Genomic DNA, 13,409 nt, shown 5'->3' with positions numbered 1-13,409 from the left:
TTAGATATTAGGATAACGCATGACCACTTGCCAACGAAAAGTAGTCTTGAATGAGTGATCGCAGGAGGTAAGGCTAAGGAAAGAATAACAGGAAATTCAACAGCTCAGCCTACCCACATATTGATTGTGGGTAATGAAGTTTTATTCTGAGAAAGGGTGCCATTGGCTATCGGTGTTGTGTGCACAAGTATACTTCATTACCCAGAGAGTCCTCTTTTTGCCCGTGCATGTGCGTTGTGCATTTTCTGGACCATGGGTCGGAGAAACTCGTCTGAAGAAACCGTTCAGTGCTTGTAGATATCAATTATACAAAGTAGAGATGCGGCAAATGATAAACAGCCTCATGTCAAAGGAACAAATCTGTATAGATCTCATTACCTTGCCTATCATAGTAGAGCGTGCAATGCAAGCAATCAAAAACCAAGTCTTAGGTACGTAGGTACGATACCCACGGCAGCCACAAAGGCCAGCAGCGTTCGGCTTGTTTCCAGCCGTCGTAGTCGGTGTCAATGCGAGCCCAGTAATTGTCAGTAAAGATTGGGGAAGTTGCTTGTTGGTGCCCTGCAGGAGAGTCTTGGAGTTGTGGAAGCTGGAACACTGGACACAGTGTTCCAGCTTCCACAACTCCAAGACTAATCTGGACTGCAAAAGGATGAGTGTCCATCTGGAAAGTGTAGATTTAGTCCGTCTGGGCTGCATTTGATGACAGGACACATCTTGATAAGAAGGTCCCGCCCCATCAAGTTGACAGGGCACTTCGGCGCATAGATGAAGGAATGAGTGATTGTCTTAGTAGTGATGTAGAAAATGTGTTAATGCTGTTAGCTAATTTCAATATTAGCCTGTTTCTACTTCCACAAGTTCTTTTGATTCATAAATGGAAGAAGTTACCAGAGTCTTGTTCAAAAGGCGTGGCTTTATATAACAGATCTATATAACAGATCCGGACCCAACACCTCATACCGAAGCAAGAGGACTAGAAGGGTAACTCAATACATTTTACAAAGCATATATATAGTAATGATCTCCGCCCCTCTGATGATGTGTGTGTGGAAAGCCCCTTATGACCCCATACATGGGTCGTCCTTTAGCTCATGTCTGTCGACAGTAACTTCTCCTTCTGTAAGCAGAAAGGGCCATAACTTCTGGGAACACAAACAAACCTGGAAAAAGGAATGTGAAACTAAAGTTCACACATTGGTCATTTTAAGAAAACAGAACTGAAAAAGCAACATCAGCGTCTACGCCATAAAGCATAGATAGTTAATTATTTACGCAATAAATCATACATGGTTCATCAAGCGGCTATTTTCCACACACGTGAAGTCGTAAAAAACACTATTAATCATATATAGTGGTTCAGCCTTAGTTTCATTTGCTTAGTTATTAATGTATTAGTAAGTTGCATACTTGTTGTTAGTTACCATATTAATATATAATTCCAACAGTAGCACTTGGTGGGAAGTTATAGGCAGGATGACCTCTTCACCCTTGGATCCTAGTAGTGGTATGATAGGTTCACAAATTAACATTCCAAAATGCACGCACAAAGCGACGGGACAATTCTCTAAAATTCTTGCAAGAGAGAATCGAACCAACTCTTCTCTGTCCGGGGTTCCTTCTCACATTACACGCATATTTTCCCTGTTTATTAGCTTCCAGGAACCAAATGAATATCATGTAGAGCCAAAAGTTCTTCATATTTCAGCATTCTAAGAGGATTTATCCTTCCTGTTTCGTCTAACAAAGGAGGAAAGGATTTATTCCGTTGCAAGCAGATATACTAAAATGACTTTTCCAATGTTACTAAGCTTAGTAAAGCAAAGCGATCTTCATTGTGAGCAAATATATAATAATGTAAGACGAACAGTATATATTTTAATAGAATTGAACCACCCCCCCATTTGTGAAGATTAATATATTAAGCCTGTAATCTTTACATCAATTAAGCCACATATAATGCATGCTAATCAAGAAATCATTCAAGAATTCATTCAACAATGTGTATCACAGTTGTTTGAAATGAATACCCCAATCTAGTTGTTTTTTGCAAACATTTAACATTACATTCCCTTTGTAGTTTGTGTATCATCGCCTTTAAAACTTTCTTACTGAAAATATTTCCGATAGTTATACATAAAAGAAAAATCTAGTTACATTTCTACCCATTATCCCCTTCAACATCAGAAAGATAAAAATAATTTACCATTAATTTCAGACAAGTTACCATATTAACACACCTATAGAAAGAAAACAATCTTTAAAATATTAATTTCGTCATTGTTCAAAGTAATGAATTCATTTTACTCTTATTATTGAATCTTAGCAAATAATGTTTCTCTTTTTTTGTCACCTTTTGAATTTGGAAGGCTGATTTTGTCAACAAAAAGACCCAAAAAGTATTTTTCACCAAAAAGAGAGCTTTATTGGAACAACACAAAAGATCACACGTTAAATTGGTTTAAAAACTTGATTGATCTTATAATATGACAAAAGTAAAAGGACATGGTACTATTTGTTTATTTTGAACAAATTCATTTTCTTTCACACCATATTTCTACTGTTTCTTAAATCCTAGATTCAATATATCAATTATTTTCATTAAAATGAATCACTCAATATTCTTATTGGATTTGCAAACAATTCAACAGACAAAAACCGCAATTTTTCAAATTTCTCAGGCGTGTTTTTAACTGTGAAGACATTTTCCATATTATTTACATCATAAAATTGTGAAGTAAATAAAATCTTCAACGACACTCAATTTTCTTATACAGACGCTCCCCTACTTACGAACATTCAATTTCCGAACAAACGGTACATACGAACATGTCTGCAAATTGCGTTTATGTCGAAAAATGTTCATAAGTTAAATTTTGTATTGCGCGCCTTTTTCTGAGTAGTGCTTCTTTCCGCCGCAAATATCGAAGCCTGGCGCTGTGAGAGCTCAGCTCACCCAGCATCTACCTTCCTCGGCAGTGTGGAAATGCGTGAGATATCTCCAGTGCACAGTACCATTTATAAACAGAAAGATCGAGCAGAAGGACCCAAATATTGAACGTTGCACAAGCTGCAAATCAACTGAATCATGCCATACAGTGCTACCGTATCATTTATGATGAAAAAAGAAGATAGCTTCTAGATAGCTTCTTTCGGACATTTCTCGTAAACCTCTCTCTCCATCTCTCTAATTTATGTATACAGTACTGTATGTATTTTCTCTATTTTATTAAATGTTTTTGTTCAGTACAAACCAATGCTGGTTACTTATACAAGCCTTAAACATACAAATGCACTTATATAAACCTTCAATATATTTATATAAACCTTAAACATAAATTATAATACAAAATATAGCACTGAATCAACTTCAATTTGAACACTTTTAACTTATGAACACTTTCAACTTATGAACACTTTCAACTTATGAACACTTTCAACTCATGAACACTTTCAACTCATGAACACTTTCAACTCATGAACACTTTCAACTCATGAACACTTTCAACTCATGAACACTTTCAACTCATGAACACTTTCAACTTATGAACACTTTCAACTTATGAACAAGCGCTCGGAACCAAACTCGTTCGTAAGTAGGGGAGCGTCTGTACAGTAATACTGATAGTAATGAGCCATGGAGGTCAATATATCGGAGCGGGAACCCAGGCGCTACTGTTCGACATCTGGTAAGAGACCGTGCGCACGGCGTCTTCAAAACCCTTGGTGGGCCGGATTTTTTTCGACGGGGGCGCCTGGAATCTTGACGGTTGAAGACTTATCCGGCTCGAAGGACCAAATGATAGGTTCATCAATAATTACCCTTCTTTGTAATTATCAATAACTGCAGGCAGACATCTTATTCAATTTGACATTTAATTAGATAGATTAGATCACAGATAAGAACCTTAAGGGAAGATACGTCTTCAAAAGTATCCACTCGAACAGTATTTCGCGTACGGCTTTAAGGCATTTGGATAAAAACAATCACGCCTTCATTTGACCTAACAATCATATAACAATTACATAAAGAAGCTCGAAGTGCGTCACGAGTGTTATGAAAGTGGCAGATATCCCGAGTCCTTGCTGCCTCCCGATCAACACCCCTCAGAGCCCAATACTGGGTGAGATTTAGCATAAACAATCCTTGGATAAGAAGTCCACGTGAGAGTGGATCAGGTGGTTTATGACCCCGAGCCGAACAATAGAAAGAATGATTTAATGATTTAACAAAGAAATGAATAACTACACATATATGTATAATAGTAATACAGAATAAACCCAACAAATACCTTGACATACAAGTGTTCAGACATACAAGACAAATTTGAGATATGAGCCTACCAGATGGTTCCCAAATTAGTAAATTAGAACAAATTTGATGTTTTTTTAGGATGGAAATGGATTAATTTATATTTAGTTCATTTCTATGGGAAGAATTGACTTGAGATACGAGTCAATTGACATACTAGCTCAATCCCGCAATGAACTAGTATCTTAAGCTAATACTGTATTTGAAGTGTGGATTGTTATTACACATTAAAAAGTGTTAACTTGATTTTGAGAATGCAAAATACAATTATACTTTGATTACAATGAACTTTCATAGAGAATTTGATGAAACAAGCAAAGCCGTCCTTGGCTATTGCTTGTCACAACACATTTGCATCTTTTAAGTCTATCCTTACGACTCTATCTCTGGCAAGAAGCTGAGCAGGAAAGGGGTTTCTGACCGATGTGGGCAATTATGTTTTTAAGATATTCCTGCCACAAATTGAGCAAAAAGGTGCTTTTCTCCTGTGTGGGTTGTTGAGTCTTCTTTTAAAGTTCCATTATGTGAAAATGTTGGCACATTAACTGCGCCTGGAAAATGTTTTTGAATTGTGTAGCTTTTTAATTAGGCTGTTGTAGCACATCTGTGGTCACAGACTGAGCAGGAAAACATTGTTCTCCAGTGTGGGTTAATAAGTGTTCTTCTTAGCTTCTCTTTCGGGAAAATCTCCCACCACAAACTGAGTAGAAAAATGGCTTTTTACCTGTGTGTACTTATGTGCCTTTTTAAGTTTTGGTGTTGAGAAAATGATTTACCACAAACTGAACACGAAAATGGTTTTTCACCAGTGTGGGTTCTCGTGTGAAGATTTAAGTGTCCCATCTGTGTGAATGATTGTCCACAAACTGAACACGAAAATGGTTTTTCACCAGTGTGTGATCTTGCATGCTTATTTAAGCTTCCTGACTGTGTGAATCTTTGACCACAAACTGAACACAAAAATGGTTTTTCACCTGTGTGGGTTCTTGTGTGAGCTTTTAAGTTTCCCTTGTCTCTGAATCCTTGACCACAAACTGAGCATGAAAATGGTTTTTCACCAGTGTTGTTTCTTGCGTGGGTTCTTGTGTGGGTTTTTAAGCTTCCCTTCTCTCTGAATCTTTGCCCACAAACTGAACACCAAAATGGCTTTTCACCTGTGTGGGTTATTTTGTGGGTTTTAAATTTTTCCTTATTTGTGAATGTTTGACTACAAAATGAGCACGAAAATGGTTTTTCACCAGTGTGTGTTCTTGCATGAATATTTAAGCTTCCCTTCTGTGTGAATCTTTGATCACAAACTGAACACGGAAATGGTTTTTCACCAGTGTGGGTTATTATGTGTATTTGTAAATAACGCTTTTGAGAAAAGCTTTTACCGCAAACTGAACACGAAAATGGCTTTTCACCCGTGTGTGTTCTTACATGACTAATTAATCTTCCATTCCGTGTGAATCCTTGATCACAAACTGAACACGAAAATTGTTTTTCACCTGTGTTGTTTCTTGCGTGGGTTCTTGTGTGAGCTTTTAAACTTCCCTTTTCTGAGAATGCTTTACCACAAACTGAACATGAAAATGTTTTTTCACCAGTGTGAGTTCTTGTGTGTATTTTTAATTTATCCTTCCGTGTAAATGTCTGACCACAAAAAGAACACGAAAATGGTTTTTCACCAGTGTGTGTTCTTGCATGAATATTTAAGCTTCCTTTCTGTGTGAATTGTTGACCACAAACTGAACACGAAAATGGTTTTTCCCCAGTGTGTGTTCTTGCATGAATATTTAAGCTTCCTTTCTGTGTGAATTGTTGACCACAAACTGAACACGAAAATGGTTTGTTACCCGTGTGGGTTCTGCAGTGCATTTTAAATTTTCCCTTGTGTGTAAATGTTTTACCACAAACTGTACATGATAAGGGGTTCTGCCCAGTGTGTCTCCTCATATGTGTTTTCAAAGAAGACTTTTCTCCAAAAGTTTTCCCACACTGAAAGCATTTGCAGAGTTCGTCGCCACAGGGATTTTTCTTAACATCTTCAACATCATCATTGTCAAAAAGCAAGTCGTTGCCATCTGATAAAGGAGCAATGAAATGTTCTGCTCGCCATCCTTCTGTTGAGCTTCCACTCAGAAGCTCCATCCCTCTGTTGGTCACACCCATATCATCTTCACACTTGAAAGGCTCACCAGTTGACCATTTGACACATTCCACATTTTTGATTGGAGGTTCCTCTTCTCTTTTGCACTGTTGAGGGAACTCTGGCTCCTCCTCTTTAATCCAGGGCCAAGTTGATGTGTTTGCAGGCTCCGCCCCTCTGCTGGCCACGCCAAGAACATCTTTCCTCTTCACGAACTCACCAAGTGACCAGGTGAAAAGATCTTGCTCCCTTTTGATTGGAAGTTGCTCATCTCCCATTTGTTGTTGAGGGAACTCTGGCTCCTCCTCTTTGATTTGGGGAAGCTTAACTTCCCCTTCTAGGTCAACAGACTCCTGCCCACCAGCACCAAGATCATTTCTGAAACCTGCAAAGACACAAATATAAATGATTAACAATTTTCCAATTATAAAATGACTGAATGTCTTGTTGACGGAAATGAAACCGAACGGAAGAGGGCACCATACATTCATTTTTTTTCAACAAAGATATCAAGATGGTGGCACGCACGAGTGCAGCGGATCTTTGCTTCTCTGTTTGGTGTTTTGTTTTCTCAATCCTATCGTTATTTACTAACATCTGCGAGGCAAACTTTTTCTACAGTCTCCAGGATTTAATTACTCTCCAACACCAGATCCATCACCCACAAAATGGACGATTTGGAACTTCAGATTGCTACCAACAGCTTTGTGAGGAACTACAAAATTATTTTCATCACGGAAACGTGGCTACACCCGCAAATCTCAGACGCCGCGATATCGCAAGCTAGGCGGACGCTATTCCGAAATGATCATTCTAAGTAATTATCAGGGAAAAGAAAGAGGGGGGGGGGCGACTTTACGTGGACATTCACAATTAATGGTGCTGCAACAGTAAGATCATTAACACTCACTGCTCCCCGGATTTAGAGCTCTTGGCAGTACGGTGCAGAACCTTCTATCTACCTAGAGAGCTAACGTTTGTCATTGTAATGGCTGTTTACAACCCACCGGATGCTTCGGCCTCCTGCTAGCAGCTGTAAACAAACAGCATCTTGACCACCCCAATGGAGTCTTTATTGTCGCTGGTGACTTATACAAAGCATGTTTAAAGACTGTTCTTCCTGAGTTTATCCAGTACGTAAAAGTGTCACACCAGAGGAACTAACTCAAGAACACGTGTGTCAAACCGATTGTTACGGCTGGCAGCCTGGACACACACTATGTAGGAGGTGTGTGGTTTCTTTTCTCTACAGGTACATGGAGCTGTGGCTCCACCCCAGTGACAAAGCCCTGCCCAGGCCAACACAGCTGTGACTATTTCTCCATCATCCCTCCTCCAATCAAGATTCACTTCCTGCCCTTATTTAAACCCTTTTCATTTGTCAGTTCAGCCCTTGCTGACTTGCAGGCTTGATTCCTGACTGACTCCTTTGGCTGCCTATGATTGTAATTGCTGAGGCAGTGGAGTCCATTCCTTTCCAAGAAAGCACATGGTTTAGTGCAGAGTAAAGTTTAATTGTCCCAGCTTCACCTGGTAATGTGAGTATGTTACTCCTTTTTATATTTTGGATTTGTGTAGGCAAAGTTAATGATTTTGGGTTGCATAGGGGGACTTGATAAGTTTAGACACCCCGGGGTATACATATAGTTTGTGCATTTAGACACATAGTTATTCCCGTCTAGACTTTTATTACATCAGTTCTGACAGTGGCACCCTTCGGCCTTATTTCCTGTACTTTGTGGGTGTTCATTTAGACACCTGTCTGGGAGTGTTTTTCTACCGTGTTTATTTGAGGGTGCCACTTTAATATCTCGTGCTTCCCCTATGTTATCCCGTAGTCTAGGTTTTTGTGAACTTTGTTGTAAATAAAATATCACTGAAGGCTACTTGCATTGTTTGTCTGGACTCATCCTTGACCGAACCCGTCTGCTGTGGTAGTTGCGACTCCCTGGTATATCTTACCCCAGGGGGAGTCGTAACATCGATTCAGCCGAGGGCAGCAGTGGGTCCTGGTCTTTGTTCCAACCGATAGAGGTGCCAATCAGGTGTCTTCTAAAATAAGTAGCACCTGACTTTGATTAACTAATTACAGTGGGGGGCCGTCAGGGCCTTCTCTGCTGGCCTAAGAAACATCTGAATCATATATTATATTTTGTCCATCAATAATGAAGAATATGACATATTTTACTCGTTCTTTTTATTGTAGCCGTTTCACTTTGATATTACTACTGCAGGATTAAACTCTTGTTCTTAACTCAATTACAATGTGAACGAAAGGCGTTGTCCGGGGTTCCTTCAATTACAATATTATCAAAAGGCTTTGTCTGAGATTCTTCTTCTGAGGTTGGATTCATGCTGATAAGGAGAGAGATGCTCTGGAGGATGTGGATTTGAGGATGGAGAGTGTGAAGTCCGGAAGAAGACACCCCCCTCGGCAGCCGTGGACCAGTCCGCTTCTTTGTCAACCAGCAAATGAATATGCATTTTTGTTATACTATAACTGGGCAAATGAGGGTCTGGGCAATGTCTTTTCTCATTCTCCGCTTGGGACATCAACACTCAGCGGGCTTATTCTTTGGGAGGGAGACCTGGAGGTCTGTATGGATAAAGTTGTCAGGAATAAATCATCTGTGGATTAACTTGCTCAACCCTGGTTTGTCTCCTCCGATGCTGAACACGCTCCGTTGTTAGACGGGATAAGACAGAGTTAAGGAATTGGAGTTAGTTGTTAAAATTATTAGTCTAACACAGTGCTTCTCAAATAGTGGGGCGCGCCCCCCTGGGGGGGCGTGGTGCGATACCTGGGGGGGGCGCGTGTAACCCTGGGGAACAGGATTTTATTTGGCCGTACTAGTATAAAGTGTAATTGCGCATCTACTACAGTAGCTGGCAGTGGCGCTCTCATTTATTTTTTTATTTCAGGCATTGATGCACTTAAAATCTTTTCTGTTGCAGATTTAAAACAAGATTTAATAAAGTTATTCTTTGTAATTTTGACTATATTTCTTTCTTTTTTTCATTTTCTTTAATGTTCATAAGGATAAAATGTTGTACTTGTAACAATTTTATAATCACGGTGGGAAGTGGGGGGGGGAATAGTTTTCTTCTTGCTAGGGGGGCCTAACAGAAAATAATTGAGAAGCACTGGTCTAACAATACTTAATAAATAATTCAAAATTGTCTGTTAGCTGCCTGTCATTGCATTCACCCCTGGTTGCACTGCTTCCAGATGTGTGTTTTCATATTGAAGCATTTAACCCATCACATTTCAGCCATTATTTGTTGCCAGGGTCAGAAATCTGCCTCAAAGCCTTACAGTCAGTTCTGCGGGCTCTGCCGCTTTAAACAAGTGTCAATAAGACTGTTGCTTTACCCAATCAGATTTCAAGTTGGCAACACTACAATGTAATGTCGCGGGCGTAAGGATACGTCATTGCCTTGTTGCAGGCGGAGGGATACGTCATCGCTTTCACCAACTATGACGCCAGAGCTAACAAACTGTAATTGGAGCGGGCTGCACAAGCAAATATAGTGTTGCGTTGATTTAAAGCCATTTTCAAGACGGACTATGCCAGAAATAGGACAGGACAGGCTCGACTTTCATAAGTCTTTCATAATTGAAATCATATTTCAATTGTGGGCCAAGTTCTGGTACCTGAAAAGCTCCTGTGTTTGTATTTAATCACTAAATGCTGCTAGGAAGTGGATTTTACCCCTTTTTTGGGCAATATTTGCCGGTAAGCCATTGACGTTGATCGCGTTGTTTTCCCTGGAAACTCACGTCTATGGCCCGGTTGTAATGTCTGAAAAGTTCCAGCATTCATATTTAATCATTAAATGCTGCTAGGAAGTGGTTTCACCACATTTGTGAGCATTGATTTATTTATTTTTTGTGTCACAGCTGTAGCTGCAGTCGGGGTTTTGGTACATGGTCGATTGGTCGCCGGTCTTTTGGTCCCCCGGAAGGTTATTGATAATTACCCATTTAAATCGTGGAAGACATTGCTAGCCCTTGTTACCTCAGCAGAGCCGGGGACATTGCTGGGGACCCTGGTCACAACCTATTCCAGCTGCTGCCATCTGGCAGACGCTACAGGTCTTAAGGACAGTTATTTTCCAACAGCCATCAGGGCTCTGAACTTGCGGTAGCACAACACACAATCCCTTCTGTGTAATAACTTTGGAGTGGGGTAACATGAAGGATGTTGGGCGGTGATCAGCCTCCGACTGGCTGACTGAAGGTAAGTGAGGAGACAGTGGGAGGTAAGTTTTTTTCCGTCTTTTTTCTTTGTTGGCATCTGCGAGGCAAACTTTTTCTGCAGTCACCGGGATTTGGTTGGGCCCAAAGGGGTAATGCGATGTATCCATCACGGCAGAATGCCAACGAGTCTGAAATTATCACTTATGTGGGCCTTTTGCCGGGAAAGCACACCTTGTGGAGAAACACTACCAATTTCGTCATACGCAGCTTGGTATGATTACAATTAGGCTTTTTTCGAGTCAATGATGACGACAAAGCCTATGTACGATTATTATTACTACTATTACAATTATTATTATTACGACAATTACAATTATATTATTACGACTATTACAATTATTATTACTACGACTATTACAATTATTATTACTACGACTATTACAATTATTATTATTACGACTATTACAATTATTATTATTACGACTATTACAAGTATTATTATTGCGACTATTACAATTATTATTATTGCGACTATTACAGTTATTATTATTACAACTATTACAATTATTATTATCGCGACAATTACAATTATTATTATTACTACTACTATTATTATTATTACTACTACTATGACTATTATTATTATTATTATTACTACTATGACTATTATTATTATTATTACTACTATTACTATTATTATTACTATTATTACTACTATGACTATTATTATTATTATTACTACTATGACTGTTATTATTATTATTACTATTATTATTATTACTATGACTAATATTATTATTACTATTATTACTACTATTACTCTTATTATTATTACTACTATTACTATTATTACTACTATTACTATTATTATTACTATTACTATTATTACTACTATTACTATTATTACTACTATTACTATTATTACTACTATTACTATTATTACTACTATTACTGTTATTGTTATTACTACTATTATTATTATTAGTACTGTTACTATTATTATCATTACTACTATTACTATTATTATGATTACTACTGTTACTATTATTATTACTACTATTACAATTATTATTATTACTACTGTTACTATAATTATTATTACTATTACTATTATTATTATTACTACTATTACTAGTACTATTATTATTACTACTATTACTAGTACTATTATTATTACTACTATTACTAGTACTATTATTATTACTACTATTACTAGTACTATTATTATTACTACTATTACTAGTACTATTATTATTACTACTATTACTAGTACTATTATTATTACTACTATTACTAGTACTATTATTATTACTATTACTAGTACTATTATTATTACTACTATTACTAGTACTATTACTACTATTACTAGTACTATTACTACTATTACTAGTACTATTACTACTATTACTAGTACTATTACTACTATTACTAGTACTATTATGACTATTACTAGTACTATTACTACTCTGACTAGTACTATTACTACTATTACTAGTACCATTACTACTATTACTAGTACTATTACTACTATCATAGTACTATTACTACTATCACTAGTACTATTACTACTATTACTAGTACTATTATTTTTACTACAAGCATTGGTACTATTATTATTACTACTATTACTATTATTATTATTACTACTATTACTATTATTATTATTACTACTATCACTAGTACTATTATTATTACTACTATTACTAGTACTATTATTATTATTACTACTATTACTAGTACTATTATTATCATTACTTCTATTACTATTATTATTATTACTACTATTACTACTACAACTATTAATACTCCAACTATTATTATTATTGTTATTATACAATACAGACGTTTCTTTATTTTTTTAATGGCGTGTGTATTTGAGAAATGTGTAAATTAGGGTACGGCTGTGTGAGCTGGAGTTTATTTTGTTTCATTAATTATTGGACCAATAGACGCAGTCAACGTCTTCATACATGCAAAATATTGTAATCCACGGGTAGTATTCCCAACAGCAGGCTTTTAAAATGGAATTGGGAGATAATAAAATGTACACATACCTAAATAGTCTCACATACATTGCAACATCAATAGAATAACATTTGGACACGGAAAATATAAATCACGCCGTGTACTGTAAACAAATGCTCATCAAACGTGAACCCACCTTCTAGTCTGTGAACAATAACTTTTGCTTGCATTAATTTGCAATCAACGGGGTGGTGGTGACGTGTAAGGTCCTCTTTTACGTCAAACTCCTGCAACTTTGATGTCGTTGTTTTCATGGCGTCCATTTCGCACCATTTGAATTCGGCTTTTGTGACGACGTGTTGATGGAGACTTGTTTTTTTATAGCAGCCAGCTAACGAAGCTAAGTTAAATAAAGTTGCACAGTTATAAGATGGATGACTGATGTTGAATCCGTGAAGTTAATAACTCTAGAAACGTCGTCAATACCTCAGTTTAGTTAAGTGACGGAAATTAAAAGACAAATTAGACGGGCAAAAAGTCAAATATTCGCAGAGTAAGCGCTCCCAATTCGGGCAATCTTTTTGCCCCCTCGGATTTCTGGTCAGTGGTGCATGATGGGAAAGACAGTTTCCCGTTATGCCAACCTTCCTTTCAAAATAAGACGTTTCACGTATGTATAATATTCAATCTATATTTGAAAATGTTGGGGTAAAAATCAATATTGGGAGACACATTGTGTCGGAATCGCTGATTTTTGTCGATATGTTGTGTTCTTTTTTAACGGAAATAAAAACAGTGTT

General features: G+C 37.5%; 1 protein-coding gene across 1 annotated transcript; it reads right to left on the bottom strand.

Moving 5' to 3' along the window:
• Positions 1-3,857: 3,857 nt before the first annotated feature.
• LOC144213369 (uncharacterized) lies at positions 3,858-13,226 on the bottom strand. The gene is made up of 2 exons (XM_077741796.1): positions 12,806-13,226; positions 3,858-6,828 (listed from the first exon to the last, which is right to left on the bottom strand). The coding sequence occupies exons 1-2, from the start codon at positions 12,930-12,932 to the stop codon at positions 5,033-5,035; spliced, it is 1,923 nt and encodes a 640-aa protein (XP_077597922.1). The 5' UTR covers positions 12,933-13,226; the 3' UTR covers positions 3,858-5,032.
• Positions 13,227-13,409: the final 183 nt, after the last annotated feature.

Source organism: Stigmatopora nigra, chromosome 20 (assembly GCF_051989575.1).
Source record: "Stigmatopora nigra isolate UIUO_SnigA chromosome 20, RoL_Snig_1.1, whole genome shotgun sequence".
In the NCBI taxonomy this organism is placed as follows: Eukaryota; Metazoa; Chordata; class Actinopteri; order Syngnathiformes; family Syngnathidae; genus Stigmatopora; species Stigmatopora nigra.
The sequence above is the reverse complement of the archived record's forward strand: the minus strand, read 5'-3'. Positions and strand labels throughout refer to the sequence as shown.